This window comes from Danio rerio, chromosome 1 (genome assembly GCF_052040795.2).
Source record: "Danio rerio strain M-AB ecotype USA chromosome 1, GRCz13ab, whole genome shotgun sequence".
Taxonomy (NCBI): Eukaryota; Metazoa; Chordata; class Actinopteri; order Cypriniformes; family Danionidae; genus Danio; species Danio rerio.
This window is the reverse complement of record NC_141021.1, coordinates 24,671,799-24,689,308: the sequence shown is the minus strand read 5'-3', so window position 1 is coordinate 24,689,308 and position 17,510 is coordinate 24,671,799. Positions and strand designations below refer to the sequence as shown.

Below are 17,510 nucleotides of genomic sequence, written 5' to 3'. Positions count from 1 at the left end.
TCAGTGCATTGTACAAATAGCCTTTTCTACAAACATGTTTTCGGCTGTCCGCACCATTTGCTTATTGTGACTCACGCTCTGTGCAGCCTTTAACTGCAGCTTGTGCTGTTATTGAACAGACGCACGTAACTTCATTACTATAGCGACCGTTTGTCGACTGAACTAAATTTATTTTTGATGTCTTGGTCACACTGTTTGGAGGGCCAGAACAAAATGCCTTGGGGGATGGATTCCGCCCGCGGGCCACCAATTGAATAGCCCTATCTATATTAAGTAGCCTACACATGGTTTTGTCCTGCATCCTCTTGTAAGTTTAGACTTTGCAAGTTTGATATGGAAAACAGACTCCTGAGGACATGCTGGCTAAATCTTCAATGGGAACAGTATTCTTTATAACCTCATTCACATCATCCTGGCTACATTGTTTCACTTTCTTAACAATAAAATAAAAACATGATATAAGGAACTGCTATTTTCATTTTGATATTAGCAACTTAACAGACAGCAGAAATTTTGAGCGGTTGTGCTGCATATTTGAGCGTCATCTTTACTGTATGCGTATTCATAATAAAACGGAGCCTACAACAATACTGCCTCCTTTTATTTTCTTTAAAAATGCGAAACATATCCTCTCTTTTGCTGAATAATCAATAATGTTAATAATAAAAGTTCAGCCAAAACCGTTACCAGAAAACAAGTAATAGATTCATAAGACCAAAGTCGGGGAATATGTCGTTAGATATAGACAACAAGATGAATTAAATATCACGTTTAACAAATATAGTAAGATTAGAACCAGGGGTAGATCCTTATAAACACTCCGACAAGCACAGCTCTCATCTGGCTAGATAGGCTGCAGCGCATGCCAGAGAGTGTGTGTATGGTCACGTGATGTGGGTTCTCAGTGTTTTTATGTAGACGGAGAGTTGTTCAGAAACGCTGGGTGAAACACCAGTGTGGACGCGAATCGTTTTCATTCTAAAACATTGTTTTAAAACTAAAACGCACTAGTGTAAACGGGGCCAAAAATGAAGTGCATGTTCGACGCCTGCATGAAAGGAGGTGTCCTACTGCACCTGCAGGTGGCAGCAATCTGTTCTCTCATTCCACAAAGCAAAACTGGAAGTTGAAATGCACATAAAGCATTAACAAAGCAGTGTTTGGTACCTTTATCTCAGTAATTTTCATTCATCATGGAGGGATTCACTTTCGCACATGTCTGATAATCTAATAATCCATGTAGTTTGCAAATGTTAGAAATGAGAAATGTAGTGAAATTACAGACAGCTTCTTTCTATTCTTTTTTTACTTTGTTTATTTGGATACATCACTTCAGTTTTAAATTCTTGCGCTCTAATTCGCTGCTTGAATAGCCAGTCTGACGTCTCTCTTCAGCAGAAGGCCTATGCTGAGTTGACGGGCTGAATTATTCATGTTGTACTACTACTTTACAGTATGTTCCTCTATAATTAAACTTTCACCCCTGTTTTAAGAGATCATCAAACAGCATGAGTTGCTTGACTTCTTAGTTTTCTGAAATTTGTCAAAGTTGGCACACAGTATTTAAAAAGGAAATACTTCAACTTTATTAAATTGTTAATCTGTTTGTCTTCTAGTTGGTGGTTAAGACATATATGGACATGGATCAAGACTCAGAAGAGGAAAAGCAACAGTACTTGGCTCTGGCTCTTCACCTGGCCTCTGAGTTCTTTCTGCGAAACCCCAACAAGGATGTACGGTTACTCGTGGCTTGCTGTCTCGCTGACATCTTCAGAATCTATGCTCCAGAGGCACCATACACCTCACATGACAAACTCAAGGTATAACCAATACTCATCATCTAGCTGTCTTGAGAAATTGTTAAATCTTTCAAAAACACTTTTACGTTGTCAAACTTGATTTCTTTCTACCTGCACACAATCACCTCACTCATACGAAACTAAATTGGTATTATTTTCAGAGTTTAAAACGAGTACAGTGATGATGGTGATTTGTTTTTCCCTATCTAGGAAATTTTTCTTTTCATCACACGGCAGTTGAAGGGTCTTGAGGACACCAAGAGCCCACAGTTCAACAGATATTTTTACTTGCTAGAGGTGAGATGGCTCTTTTAATGAGAGTTTATTGATCTTTTGTCCTCTGTTTAGACAAAGAAAAGGCTTTGAATGCTTGTTTTAAATTTACTCTCAGACTCAAGCCATCTAGCAGCTTTTTTGACCAGTTTGCCTTTGGTTTTAGATCGTATTTATGATTGTCATGACAGCTAACTTTTCAATTTGACTTGCACAGAACTTGGCATGGGTGAAGTCCTACAACATCTGTTTTGAATTGGAGGACTGTAATGAAATCTTTATCCAGCTCTTCAAAACCCTCTTTTCTGTCATCAAGTGAGTTAATTTTGAAGTCAGTGTAATTATCCCATTTGTTCCTCAACTGTTCTCTTTCTGATCAGCACAATGCACTCTTTCAGTAACAGCCATAATCAGAAGGTGCAAATGCACATGTTGGACCTGATGAGTTCCATCATCATGGAGGGTGATGGAGTGACGCAAGAGCTGCTGGACACAATCCTCATCAACCTCATCCCTGCTCACAAAGTAGGCAAATTACCTATTGTGCTTTATTTTTCATTCCAGTCTCAGATAGCTAACCAATATGGGTTTCAACCATTCTGTGTGCTTTAGAACTTGAATAAGCAGGCATATGACCTGGCCAGGACTCTTCTAAAGAGAACGGTACAGACTATCGAAACCTGCATCGCCTCAGTGAGTCACAAAATCATCTGTTTGTAATTTTATCTTTTTAGAATAAGTTTCAGCATTATAACATGTCAATATTATTTCATATGTTTGATTGGCTTGGCATTTCTTTTTCTGTAGTTCTTCAATCAGGTGTTGGTCATGGGAAAGTCCTCGGTGAGTGATCTGTCAGAGCATGTATTTGACCTCATTCAGGAACTCTTTGCAATTGACCCTCTGCTCCTAGTCTCCGTGATGCCACAGCTTGAGTTTAAATTGAAGGTGACCAAATTGACTCACACTTAATTTCACACCAGCTTGCATACAAGGCTCTTTAGAGTAAGTCTTTTTGTTTTGTTTTTGTCTTTGTAGAGTAATGATGGAGAGGAAAGGTTAGCTGTGGTAAAATTGCTAGCCAAACTCTTTGGCGCAAAAGACTCTGAACTGGCCACTCAGAATCGCCCACTCTGGCAGTGTTTCCTGGGAAGGTAGGATGGCTTTTACCATTTAAAAATCTGTAATTAAAGTGTGAGAGATTTGTAGGATTTCTTAATGAATTTGGCTTTAATTTTTTGCTTTTTGTCTTGAAGGTTCAATGACATCCATGTTCCTGTTAGACTGGAATGTGTGAAGTTTGCCAGTCACTGCCTGATGAACCATCCAGACCTTGCCAAGGATCTTACAGGTCTGTTCTGCTTGAATACAATGTCTGTTTGTTTTTTCTCATTTTAAGCACTCCTTGACTTAGAGATGTCTTGTTTAACTTATGATGTGCTCTATTTCACTACAGAGTTTTTGAAGGTGAGATCACATGACCCAGAGGAGGCAATCAGACATGATGTCATTGTAACGATTATCAATGCAGGGAAGAAAGACCTGAACTTGGTGAATGATCAACTGTTGGGTTTCGTCAGAGAGAGGATGCTGGACAAGAGGGTAAGAAAGATCGTTGCCCTACAACAAAAAAAGATTTCAAATCCACATATAACGTAAAATTTTGTTTCTTTTTTAGTGGCGTGTCCGTAAAGAAGCAATGATGGGTTTGGCTCAGCTGTTTAAAAAATACTGTCTGCACCACGAGGCTGGGAAGGAGTCTGCTTTGAAAATCAGCTGGATCAAAGACAAACTCTTACACATCTACTACCAGAACAGCATAGATGACAAGTAGGAGCCACACACATGTACACACTGATGTTCATGTACTTCTCTTACATATTCATTATCATAGTGTTGCATATCAAAAAAGGAAATCTCAGGTCCTTTAAGTGTTTCTTTATTAGGTTGCTGGTGGAGAAGATCTTTGCTCAGTATATGGTTCCTCACAGTCTGGAGACTGAGGAGAAGATGAAGTGTCTGTACTACCTTTATGCCTGTCTGGACACCAACGCAGTCAAGTGAGTCTCAATCCACTGCTTCATTTCCTTTTTTAAAAGCTTCATCAGATTGTGAAGAGGCAGTTTTCAACAACACTCATCTCACTGATGTTTAGTTGTATTAAGCAGAGCATCTCTTTGTTTTTCAGAGCACTGAATGAAATGTGGAAGTGTCAGAATATGCTGAGAGGGCTGGTTCGAGAACTGCTGGACTTACACAAACTGCCTACAGTAAAGTCAAACAAGCATTCTTGAAGCTATTTTTGGAACTTACACATCCACAAACACACTGAATTAAGGTCTTGATACCTTACTAAAGTTAATACTTGCCACAAATGTACGATTTACTCTTTCATAATTATTTTGTAAGTTTATGCTTTTGTCCTGACAAACAAAAAGGGAACTATCCACAACCTTTGCTGTATAATGACATTAAATATAGTTCACAGTGGCTATGTCTACAAAAAGGTATTGTACATGTCTGTATGTCTTATGTGCAATATACTATATCTTAGTCTTATTGTTGGTTTTTAATAAGAAAAAAATAATATTTTTGTCCTAAATATAGTTTATTCAATATGTAGTTGCTGAATATATATATATATATATATATATATATATATATATGTATATGTATAATATGTGTATGTGTGTGTGTGTGTGTATATATATATATATATATATATATATATATATATATATATATATATATATATATGTATATATATATATGTGTGTGTATGTATGTATTTGCAGACATTAGTCCTTTCACGTGTATGATCCCTCCAGTGTGATGAGCCTTGGCTGGTCTCTGATGCGTATGATCACACTGGTGTGATTAAAACATTCACAACAGAAAAGCTCAAATGAATTATTTCTGCAGTTTCAGTGATACTGACAAGAGTCGACAGTAGCAGAGACTCGACTTAATGTGCTGTATGTGATCCACTTAAATTTGAGCTGCTTAATGTTCCTGTGTAAACTCTGATTTAAACTGTTTAAAGCATACATCAATGCATGTTCTGCACTTAAAAACAGACTGAATTTGGTACACCTGGACTATACCGAAAGTCCTGTACTGACCAGTTTACAAATATACCCAGAACATTTTACTTTCCTGTCTGTGGTTTACATGCTAAAGCATAAATACGAATGACAAACTGTAGCAGACAAAATATCTGCAAGTGATGAGACTATACTAACTAATTAGTAGTGAAAAATGGTTGTGATGTTCCTATTTTGTAAGTGTGTACAATGAGCACAAGTTTTCCATATATGGATGACTGACTTGTTTTTTCCCCTTTTCCGGCAGTCTGAAGCAAACACCTCAGCCATGTTCGGGAAACTTATGACCATCGCTAGTAAGCAAATTGCATATATTTCTGTAAATTGATAAATCGACAGGTTTAACAATGATTAATTTGCCTCTCTCTCATGCTCAGAGAATCTACCAGACCCAGGCAAAGCTCAGGACTTTATGAAGAAGTTTAATCAGGTTCTGGGTGAAGACGAGAAACTACGTCTTCAGCTTGAGCAACTCATCAGCCCCACCTGCTCATGTAAACAGGCCGAACAGTGTGTGGTAAGCTTAACAAAACTTTTTTTAATGCTTGTTCAAAACTCCGGCCACGCTTGTCATAACCAGGGCTTCACATGAACTTTTTTGATCACCAGCCAACAGTGGCTAGTAGTTTTTCAACGTTACTAGCCACTCTGCATTTCACTAGCCACAATTTTGTTGTTGGGAAAATATTTTTTATATGCACAAATATTACTTTGACTTGCTAAAATTACTTGATTTAGATTTTGTGTTTTGTTCACATGCCGCCTCATTAATTGCACGTTTTGTGTGTCGTGTATGAGCAAATGAGTCATGGTTTCATAGTGTTCTATTACAATTAGTTTTTATTTCACAGGACTTTTCAGAACTCAAAATTAGGGATGTACCAAATTTATCTCTGACCACTCCGAACAATAATTATTTCTTAGCCACATGTTTTAAATGCGTCAAAACAACCTAAATATAGCTGTATATTATACTTTTTATTTAACAAAACATTTCTTAAAAAAAAAAAAAAAAAAGAAAAACCATTGACTTTTAAAAATAGTTATAGTCATGTATCAAAAATATGCAGAGTAATCTGTCCTCGCTAAAGGTCTCTCAGATCACCAGTTACTACACAAGTGGAGAGTTAATCTCATATTAAAGCAATGTTGTAAAAAAATGATGGATAAACATATAAACAAAAATAACCGTAAGCAAAAGAAAGCAGGTGAAAAACATACTGTGTGATAATGAAAGGATGATCACATGGTTTTGGCCAATTAATAATCTGTTCAAAGTGAAAGCAACTGGTGCTGCTTACAAAAAGACCAATCTGGAGCTCTTGAAAGCAGCAAGACTGCGGGTGCATTAGCATAACTTTTTGTCTGTTCTATATGAAAGAGAACTGATAACAGTTGCGTTCCAGGCACGGTTGCTTCAAGCAAACAAACAGGAGCGCACACGCGGTTTATAAAGTCGCGTGTATCATCAGCTGTGTGCACGACTGATCATCCTCTCATTCATTCAGTCCCAGATCATCCAGGTATTTACCTGCTTTCTATTGCTCGCGCGAAAGCAAATTATATTTGTTAGTCGTGCTGTTCCTCGATTCTAAGATCACATTTGCACGCATATTGGGTCATCCTTATAGTCGAACTCTGCTTTTAAGAAAACTACAATTTAAAAATTGTTTTCAACCAGCTGAAGTGGCTAGTGGGAGTGACTGTCTAACCTGCCAAAGCTGAAATTTACCCACATTTGGCGGGTTGGCGGGTGTTAATGTAAAGCCCTGGTCATAACCATTCACAATCATCCTGTTTAAAATGATTACAATTGACCTATGTTCTGATCAACAATTAAGCAAGCTTTATTATAGTACTAAATATTAAACAGACATAAGTTATCTGAAAGTGGCATGTCGTTTCAGAGGGAAATCACACGAAAGCTGACATTCCCTAAGCAGCCGACAAATCCATTCCTAGAGATGGTGAAATTCCTGCTGGAGAGAATTGCACCAGTGCACATTGACTCTGAGGCAATAAGGTAAATGAGAACTGTTTTTTTTTTCTGTTGGAAAGAAAAGTTTCATATAGCACTCATGCCGCAGATGAATAAAGTATTGTCTTAAGTCTTTTTTTATTATTAGTTTATTAAGATTGGCAGCAACAAAAAAAAAAAAAAAAGATTGAAAATTTTATTTTCATTTTAAATGAAAGTATTATCTGATGTTTTAATTCTTTCATGAATAATAATAAAAAAGTCTTTGCTATAACAGCAATCATAAATGTACTGTACATGGACAAGATTAAGATAACTGACAACACATTTGCTCATGAACTCCTACTTTCAGTTATACACAACAACATGCAAGTACCTTATGTGTGAACTAACAAATTTGTTCAGTTACAAAATAAGTGTGCAGTCAGTTTTAAATCAAATTGTAAATATATACAGAGTGCTGTTAAATGGCAGTTCTATGGAGTCCTATCAGTGCACCTGCAGAAGTGAGGTGAGAGCATGAATGAGAGAGGAAGAGAAACTGACTGAGTGGGAGAAAGATAAGCACTATATGGGCCATGTGCTTTTTCCCTCCCTAACGGTTGTGTAACAGCCTCAATGGCTTTTTAACGATGTGACATCTAGTGAGGAAAAAGTGTAACTGCAGGTATTGTGTGGCCTTTTTGATAAACACATTATGTGTGTCTACAGTGCCCTGGTTAAGCTGTTAAATAAGTCAATTGAAGGCACTGCTGATGATGAAGATGAGGGAGTAACTCCTGATACTGCCATCCGTGCTGGACTTGAGCTACTTAAGGTAATGTTTGCAATTGCAAATGTAGTAGTTTTTATTTTTAAATAAGACTTTTAAATACCATGTGCGCAATTTTTTTCTGTCCATGCCTCAGGTTTTATCATTTACTCACCCCACTGCGTTCCACTCGGCTGAAACATACGAGTCTCTGCTGCAGTGTCTGAAAATGGAGGACGATAAAGTGGCTGAAGCAGCAATACAGATCTTCAGGAACACAGGACAAAAAATTGAGACAGAACTGCCACAAATTCGCTCGTATGAACACCTCTCATATTCATTTACATAAAAACAGCTCTACTAGAGTCAGAACTAGAAGCCTAAACTTATTAAAACCCTGATACATGCTTATTAAAATACAAATATAATGTAGTGAAATGTTTTTTTGTAACTTTATGTGCAGGACTCTAATTCCCATACTTCATCAGAAGGCAAAAAGAGGAACCCCGCACCAGGCTAAACAGGCGGTCCATTGCATCCATGCCATCTTTCACAATAAAGAGGTCCAGTTAGCTCAAATATTCGAGGTAAACATCTTTTTTTGAATGAAAATATCACTGTTATCACATATCAATTCGCATATACAGTAAACATTATAGAAAATGAAAGGGTCATGATCCCAACTAATTCACCACTGAAAATTTTTAGTCATTTTGTTTTGCCTTCACAAATCAGTAAACTCTTGAACCACTATTATTAACAACTGTGATATTTTTGCTTTGGCAATTATTTACTTGTGGCGTGCTGTGAGCAATTGACTAAACCATATTTTCAAAATAATAGTATAATCTATTCAGAGAAAAAAAATGTAATGAATGGTCCTTTATTAAGGAGGAAGGTCAATGCTGTGTTTCACATTGTTATAAAATATTGTTATATGTATTCCCTTCTGAAATGTGTTGTAAAATGAGTTGTTCCAAACACAGTTCAAAGGAACACAAATTTTTATTAAATGTTTATTTTAAAAGGGAAAATGTAAAAGAAATGCAGCATATTGCATTGCAGGATGATCATCTGAAATGATCTAAAATGTTTTGAACTAGCAACTAAAACCCAAAACTTGTGAAAGAAATCAATCAACTACAGGTAAAATGGATCCAGCCAATTATCACCTCTAGAAAGATCTTTATTTTTTATTTTTAGATCATCTTTTTTGTCATGATTGTTTCAACAACAACAGCTTTGTTTCAGGCATGAAGGATTAAGGTAATGGAGTGGCCAGCTCAATCGCCTTACTTCAACCTAATTGAAACTCATTGGCTAAAATTAGGATTGTGCCGATAGACGATAGTATCGTGTATCGACGATAGGCAAAAATATCGCAGAGAGCTGAAACCTATGATGATTTTAAAGACGATATTTAGCTCCTTTCGCACTAATGTTTCATGTTTTAATTGCATTATAAAATAAAATGAATGGTATTACTATTTTTAATCATCATCATAAATAATAAATTAACTATAAATAATATGATAGCTTCAGCTGTTTATATCAACATCACCTGACAGACACTTTTGGACAAAAATGAATTATTTCAATTGCTCTTCTATCAAAAAACTTTTTACTGCCCTCAGTGAAAAGTTTTAGGTCAAATAGGCTATTACTGACTCGCCGCAGCCATGTCTAAAATGAAACATATCATCAATATGGCGATCTGAAAATTTTGTATATTGCCCAACACTAGCTGAAATACCTGTTTCTAGGTGCCAGAAGTTATATTAAAAGCAATATTAAAATATTCAGATAAATATTAATATCAATATTTTTTTCTCTAAACTGAAACACTAATAATAAATTAATTAATGCACCTTTTCTCTATCTTGCTTGATGGACAAGACAGTGTCTGCTTGTTCATAAATGAAATGAAAATAGTCGACTGTACTTTAGCTGCATTATTTTGCACAGTAGATTGCTCCCTGTCACCTGATGGTGGAAAGCAGTGACTTGAGTGCTTGACATCTAATATTGATCAATCTAAAATCTTCATAGGATGGCAGACTGTTCTCTATATCAGCACACAAAAGCCACATGTGGTGAAAGTTTTTAGAAAATGAAAATGGGTTGTACTACAATTGTTTGTGCTCGCACAATTTCTACCAAATGTATTTTATGATTGCAAAGTTTACATTTCTGGTACATATGAGACTAAAATGGTTGTAATTTACAACCCTGACTATTTTTGTATCTTGTTGTAGGATAAGAACGTGCAGACTTTATTTATGAAACATCAGTGAGTCATCAATTAAAGTGGTCTTTTGCCACATCATATCCTGAGGTGTTGACGAGATTTTAAAACTAGATATTGCAAAAAAATAAAAACAAAAGCACAATTAATCCATTTTCTCCTGCAAATATCAGCAGATTTATATAAAATGGGTGCTAACTTTGCCTTTTTATGATGAAAAATGTGAACAAATGTATTTTAAATTGTTTAATTTTATTTGTTTTTTTTATGCATTTGTTTTCTGCACGAGTTTTTTCAAAACAATTTTTATCTCTGTGTTTTGTTCCAGCCGTTGTCTCGGAGTCTGAATGCAGATGTACCTGAACAGCTGATCACTCCACTCGTGTCTCTGGGACACATCTCCATGCTGGCCCCGGATCAGTTTGCATCTCCCATGAAGTCAATTGTAGCTAATTTTATTGTAAAGGACCTTCTGATGAATGACAGAGTGAGCATATTGATGTATTATTCTGCTTTGAGCATGTGGAAATATTTTTTATAGCCTTGCATGTTAAATTTACCCTCCTCATCTCTCAGTCTGTGGGAAACAAAAATGGGCGGCTCTGGACAGCTGATGACGAGGTTTCTCCTGAAGTTTTGGCTAAGGTAAAGTAATATTAATCATAATAAAATTTCACATTGTGCCTTTTAAAAATTCCCAAAGCACTTTGCACTGAGAAAATACAGTTAATACAATAATAAGGTAGAAAACGTCATTTTTGTAAGTGTATTTATTTGTTTGTGTGTTTCCAGGTGCAAGCCATTAAGCTGTTGGTCCGCTGGTTGTTAGGAATGAAGAATAATCAATCCAAATCAGCTAACTCTACTCTCAGACTGCTCTCAGCCATGCTGGTCAGTGAAGGAGACCTCACGGAGCAGAAGAAGATTAGGTACTCACTAGTGATCTAGAGTGATTTAGTATGATAATAAAAGACAATATGCCTCTAACACACATTTGTATGTTTGTGTACACAGCAAGTCTGACATGTCTCGACTAAGGCTTGCAGCCGGGAGTGCCATCCTGAAACTAGCACAAGAGCCCTGTTACCATGACATCATTACTCCAGAACAGTTCCAGCTCTGTGGACTCGTCATTAATGTGGGTTCAGCTCTACTGGGGCATATATCACTTCAAATATTTAACTGAAAACAGGATAGCCTTGACTTTTAGGCAGCAAAAAACAAAATTTCCCTTTGCCACATGATGCAGTCTAATTCCAGGGTCTGTGCACACATCAAATAGACAGCCACATTTTTGTTCAGATGTTTTGATGAAATGGCTGAAGATCGATTTTAAAAGTACACTTTTTTTTTCTTTTTCTTTTTGACAGTCTTTTAGATTTAAGACTAGAGCTGTGTTACACACAACACCAAAGGCAATTAAAAAAAAAACTCTTTAACTAAATTGTAATAAAGAATCTGCTTGTATATGGCTCTATTTGCACCTGGTAGGATAATGCCTAAATGTGTCTCTTGTGACTACATGTCTACAGCAACAACTCTTCATCTTATCAGCTTTTCCCTCTCTTCATAGGATGAGTGCTATCAGGTGCGACAGATCTATGCTCAGAAGTTACATGTTGCTCTGGTGAAGTTGTTGTTACCACTGGAGTACATGGCTGTATTTGCTTTATGTGCTAAAGACCCAGTAAAAGAGCGACGTGCTCATGCTCGACAGTGCCTGCTGAAGAACATCAGTGTCCGCAGAGAGTACATCAAACAGAACCCTATGGCTCATGGTAGATACTTTTGTTTTTAATTATTTAAAAACATATATGTTTTGTACTGGTATACCACATAACACACCGAGCCAATTTCCTGCGGAGCTGCTTGAATGGTAAAGATCTATCTAACTAATCTTTTTTTGCATTTCAGAAAAGCTGCTGTCTCTCCTTCCAGAATATGTGGTGCCATACATGATCCATCTTCTAGCTCATGATCCAGACCTTACTAAACCACAGGATTTGGAGCAGCTTAGAGATGTCAAAGAGTACGAGAATCATATTTTTGCCATTTTCTTTTCACTCAAATGGCCTGACTAATACTGCCAATCTTTATACATTTTTTAAATATAATTTCTACTTGAACAGATAGATCTAGTTTCCCAAATTTATGTTATGTGCGTTTTAAAATGACAACTAATTGAAATGAAAAATAATCTAATTTTTACAGGTGCTTATGGTTCATGCTGGAGGTTTTGATGACAAAAAATGAGAATAACAGTCACTCGTTCCTAAGGAAGATGGTAGAAAACATCAAACAAACAAAAGATGCTCAGTGCCCAGATGACCCAAAGGCAAACGAGGTTTGTCACATTAACACGTTATGCAGATTGTTTATGTATTTCTGAATCCGCTTGTTAAGTGTGACTTCACCCGAAGCGGCTTCCAGGTCCAAGCGCTCAATTCAACTGAATGGGGAGACTCATGAAATGGTAATAATAAACGTTTTGCAAAGTGATTTAATACTTTCGAAAATCTCGATCGCAATATATATGTCCATGCCTAATATCCGATGGCCAAAAGTGATTAATTTTTTTATAAATTGTTAATTTTGGTATTTGTTATGCAGCAAGCCCAGAGATTGTTGTGTACACTATGATTTTATATAAAATTAACTTTAATGTGTGATAGGAATAAAACGTGATCATAAACGAATGATTTCTTCACTCAAATGAATGGCGGCTTGGACCCAGAAACAGTATTACATACGTCACAAACACGTCACCACTTAACAAGCGGATAGGGTTGTTAAACTTTGATATAAATCTTTACTGAACGAAAATGTGACTACATTTCCCACTTGCTTTTTGAGTACTGCTGAGTGTATTTATGAACACTGCCGATTAGCCATTGTGCTCATGTGGTCTAAATCCTAGTGTTACAGTATTTGTATTTATTTACAGAAACTATACATTGTATGTGATGTGGCATTATTTGTGATCGCGAACAAGAGCACTTCATGTCATCTGGACTCTCCAAAAGATCCTGTGCTGCCCAGCAAGTTCTACACCCCACCTGATAAGGTAACAACCACTCAGACAACCACAGCACCTCTTTACATGTGACCATTCTATGAAGCTCGTTCTCTCTTTCTTTCAACAGGAGTTTGTCAACGATAAGGAATATCTGTCAGCAGAAGCTAAAATAGTTCTGCAGACAGGGAAAATCCAGGTAGGTTTTATACCCTATATATGCACATGGCACCACGTAACACATTTGTGTAATTAATCCGTATATAGCCATGGCTAAAGCATGATTTTTGTTTTTAGTAAATTTTCGTGACATTCATTTTAAAAAGTAAATACATTTTAGGTTGTAAGGACAGGGTAGGAAACCTCTAGGATTTGGGAGTTAATGAATAGGGATATAGCAAAAATTATTTCTTTACAATTGTTTTGAAACCACACAACTAACCAGAAACGGACAGTAAATCCTTGACTGCATTAAATAACGCACCCTTTGTTGCTCATTTCAGCAACCACCAAAGCAGACAGGCGTTCTGGGGGCTGTAAACAAACCTTTAACAGTAACAGCTCGCCGACCGTACATTAAAACTATCACCTCTGAGACAGGGAGCAATGCAAGCACCAACTCCCAACCCAGCTCACCTGCAACAAATAAGAGCAGGTTTGTGCTGATCAGCATTTTCTATTTAAGATTCAATGTGATTTATAATGCAGGATCTTCATAAAGGATTTTTTTATTTTCTTTCTATTGAAGGGATGTGAGTTCTGAGGTGGGGGCAAGGGAGAACGAAGAGAATCCTGTGATCACAAAAGCAGTCAGTGTAAAGAAGGTATGAAATGAAAAGGTCTGTATGTTCACACTGCTATCATCCTCAACTCACTCTTATTTGTTTTTGCTCTTGTAGGAGGAAGCTGCTCAGCCCAGCGGGAGGAAGCGTGCTGCTCCTGCCAGTGATGGGACAGAAAACAGTGTGTCTTCAAACCCCTCTGCAGGTTCACAGCCACCGCTCAATAAACCACGACGCGGTCGACCCCCTAAAAACAGTGCGGGCGGTGCCACACAGGAAAAAGAGGCTGGAGCTACGACAGGGGCAGGAGCCGGACGGGGCCGGAAGAGAGCAGCACCTTCTCAAGATCCTGCCAGCACAGCCTCAACTGATGCACTCAGTGACAAGACACCAAAACAGCAGAAAGAAGCAGAGCCGAAAAGAGCAGCGCCACAGAGACAGATTGACCTGCAAAGGTAATTGAGTTTGTGTTGGGTTTATTGAGAGTGAATCTGTTGCTGGAATGTGCAACTTACCACCTGTTAAAATTGCTGTTCTCTTAATGCCTTCACACCAAGTCCAAAAAGTCTTTTTGTTTGTGATTTTGTTTTACAGTATTGTGAAAGTTATTTAGAATTCAAACTGAATTTTGAAGTAATGTTTTCGTTACCGTGAGTGTAATTATATAATATTATGATTTTCACAGTTGGCTCAATTGCCTGGCTCAAATCTGAGTTTGATTGACCATCGTATTTAAACTTTGTAACATGAAAATTCAAATTAACGAGAAGAGTGTCAGGAAAGGGAGTGATTAAAACACACAAATACACTGTCGGACCAATTTATATGTGATTAATAGTGGCTTACTTCTGTTATTTGGTGTGATTTCTGAAGCAAACCATACCAGAGTTAATGTTAACTGCACAACAGACTAGAACTGTAATTGGGCCATAAAAGTTAGGCCCGACAGGGACAAAATTTGGCCTGAGCTCAACAATTAGATTTTAACTGACAGTTTTTTTTAAAGTCTGAACCTGCTTACAGCTAGACAATATTCAAATGTGCACCTGCACACAGCGTTTTTGCCTTTTTTCAAGAGTGAGTTGTTTACACGCAGTTTAACATAATTTATTTATAACATACATATAGGCCCTTTAGAAGTTGGAACAAAGACATAAAATAAGTCCTCAGCACTCTAGGTACATGTACTAAAGCCCTGCTCACACTGAGATTTCAGCCACGATTTTGTCATCTAAGACTAATTGTAAAAATTCCTGAAATTATAGGTTTAAAACGCCGCTTCGTGCCTGTTGCGATCAAATTTTTCCCTCCGATGAAGTTCTGGCAGTGTCGTTGTGCATCAAACCAAGAACCAATCGGAGCTCTGAAATTGATGACACGATTCTTGCGACAATTAAAATGACCGCTGGGAAATGTCAAAACTGTTTTTTTTTTTCTTCCTGCTTTGATTATTAAGACACGCTGGCTGCATGTACATTGTCGCTACAGATTAGAGCTGCACAATTAATCGAAAAAGATTGCAAAATCTAAATTCTAGATCTAAATCTTAATCCAGCATTTCTACGATTCTGCCAGTCATATTTTCAAGTTCAGAGAGAAAAGAAAGGGGCCGCAAGTTTTCACATTGTTTTACATGCGTTGTTCAGCAACGTGGACACCAATGGTGTTGAAAGAGTCACATACAGTATTTATATGGTATATTTCACCCAAAAATGCCATTTCTGTCTTAATGTAATGATGTATTTGTGGCCGCGATATGACACGTGACGTGAGCTGCTGACCGTGAGCTGTTACCACAGAGAGGCCTGTGAATGAAGTCTACTTTAGTGAACAGAACCCACATAGGCTGTGAATAACAGATGATAAAGTTGTAAATAACGTTCAGTTTGCAGAACAGAGTGATTGTTTAAGAGCCGGGCGGGAAGTATGAACCGCATTTAGCAGTGAAAATGAAACCTAAGGCACGCACAACATTTAAATAATCATATGGCATTATAGAGTTATGATTAGGCTATGACAAGCATTTGATATGCTTTTTTCTTTCTAGTGAACACAAAGTGTTGTGCATGAGAACAAACAGTAGGCCTACATATAATATTAGTATAGTTTCTTTACCATATGTTTGAGAAATCACAATAATAATAGCTCACTCATATTAACCTTTATTTTACATCTACAGAATCGTGAGAAAATCATGATCTTTATTTTAATCAAAACAATCGCGATTCTCATTTTAGCAAGAATCGTGCTGCTCTACTACAGATTGTTTACATTTGCTGTAAGGAATCATTACAGAACGCGGGATAGTGAAAGTGTCACGGGTGGATGATGTTAAACTCCGGAAGAATTTTCTTCTGTGTTTGGTGCATCTTCATTGTCGTTCAATCTGACATTATGATGGATGAAATCATACAGTGTGACATGATAGCCATGTTCGTGCGGTCTAACATGCTACAATCGTTCAGGATTATAAAAAATTTCACAGTGTGATCCGGCTTTTACCCATTAAATTGGCTAACACACCAATAAATGAAGTTTTTGTTAATAAAGTAAATTAAAATAAATTTTAAATTATGATGAAATAGCAAAATTACGATTTGTTTCGCCACTTCACAATCCAGCCTTAAGGCGACGGTGAAGCTGAATAATAAAAGAATAATGCCAATATTAGTCAATAAACTGTCTACATTATACATTTATGATTTAATTAATATTTAGTTATAATTTGAAAATGCTTTACTCACCAAAATTAGGCTTGTAAACGTGTTTTTGTGGAGGAACATATTTTTGAATCCACTGTAGATTGCTTTAGCGCGGTCCTTTGTTCACTGCACTAAACATCCTTTCACTGCTACTGGCTGAGATGCACTACTGATCTGGCTAATTTTGCAAGTTTTGGGTAGGATTGAATGTTCTTGGCTGGTGGAAGATGAACAAACATTTCATTTTCCATGACGGCGATTACAATGTAGTAAGTGACCTCATCAATTTTTTTGTCAACTTGCTGTATGTTCTCTGTCATCATTTGCAGGGATGGGTTTTGATGTTGTAACAAACGATTTGAGTACTTTCTCGCGCCAATCGAAATGCAACACATGACTGTTCATTTACCTTGCAAGTCGAGCGCAAACCCGACCCAGTCTGGCCCCATCTAAAATGATAGAAATTAAGCCAAAACCCATTTTCAGGCAAAGATCTTCAACTCTACACCAGACCACCCTTTTCAGGCAAACTCTGGTAAAGTTCTCAGGTGTGACTGCAATTTTGTCTGTCCATACAGAGAGCAACATTTTTTACATTTTTCCTCTCAGCCATAAGCTTGGCAAATTTGCACAAGGCAATAATTACATCCAAATTAATTAGATCTGAGGAACCATAAACTAAATTCAAAACCTACTAGCACAGCTACTAAGAAAACATAACTTTTACTAAAAAAAAAACAAGCACAACTTTACACAGACAGCAACACAAAATTGAACGGGTTTGTAATTCTTACCAGTGATGTATGGGGATTTTGTTTTTCATGTTGCAGTAATCTTTGCCAACAGCACTGGTATGCAAAAGC

The 17,510-nt window shown here is 37.0% G+C and overlaps 1 protein-coding gene across 5 annotated transcripts in view; it reads left to right on the top strand.

Moving 5' to 3' along the window:
* pds5a (PDS5 cohesin associated factor A) overlaps positions 1 to 17,510 on the top strand; it is a 485,752-nt gene that overhangs the window by 18,323 nt on the left and 449,919 nt on the right. For 4 of the 5 annotated variants that reach the window (NM_200992.4, XM_087235332.1, XM_087235334.1 and 1 more), the window contains 30 exon segments: positions 1,617 to 1,820; positions 2,010 to 2,096; positions 2,290 to 2,387; positions 2,471 to 2,597; positions 2,685 to 2,765; positions 2,880 to 3,020; positions 3,111 to 3,226; positions 3,329 to 3,423; positions 3,529 to 3,674; positions 3,751 to 3,902; positions 4,019 to 4,132; positions 4,261 to 4,342; positions 5,424 to 5,472; positions 5,554 to 5,693; positions 7,084 to 7,199; positions 7,866 to 7,971; positions 8,063 to 8,223; positions 8,369 to 8,492; positions 10,479 to 10,637; positions 10,727 to 10,795; positions 10,943 to 11,079; positions 11,165 to 11,288; positions 11,724 to 11,928; positions 12,065 to 12,179; positions 12,362 to 12,494; positions 13,095 to 13,214; positions 13,294 to 13,362; positions 13,667 to 13,818; positions 13,912 to 13,987; positions 14,063 to 14,400. In NM_200992.4, coding sequence (NP_957286.4) covers positions 1,617 to 1,820; positions 2,010 to 2,096; positions 2,290 to 2,387; positions 2,471 to 2,597; positions 2,685 to 2,765; positions 2,880 to 3,020; positions 3,111 to 3,226; positions 3,329 to 3,423; positions 3,529 to 3,674; positions 3,751 to 3,902; positions 4,019 to 4,132; positions 4,261 to 4,342; positions 5,424 to 5,472; positions 5,554 to 5,693; positions 7,084 to 7,199; positions 7,866 to 7,971; positions 8,063 to 8,223; positions 8,369 to 8,492; positions 10,479 to 10,637; positions 10,727 to 10,795; positions 10,943 to 11,079; positions 11,165 to 11,288; positions 11,724 to 11,928; positions 12,065 to 12,179; positions 12,362 to 12,494; positions 13,095 to 13,214; positions 13,294 to 13,362; positions 13,667 to 13,818; positions 13,912 to 13,987; positions 14,063 to 14,400 — 3,836 coding nt within the window. 5 annotated transcript variants of the gene reach the window in all.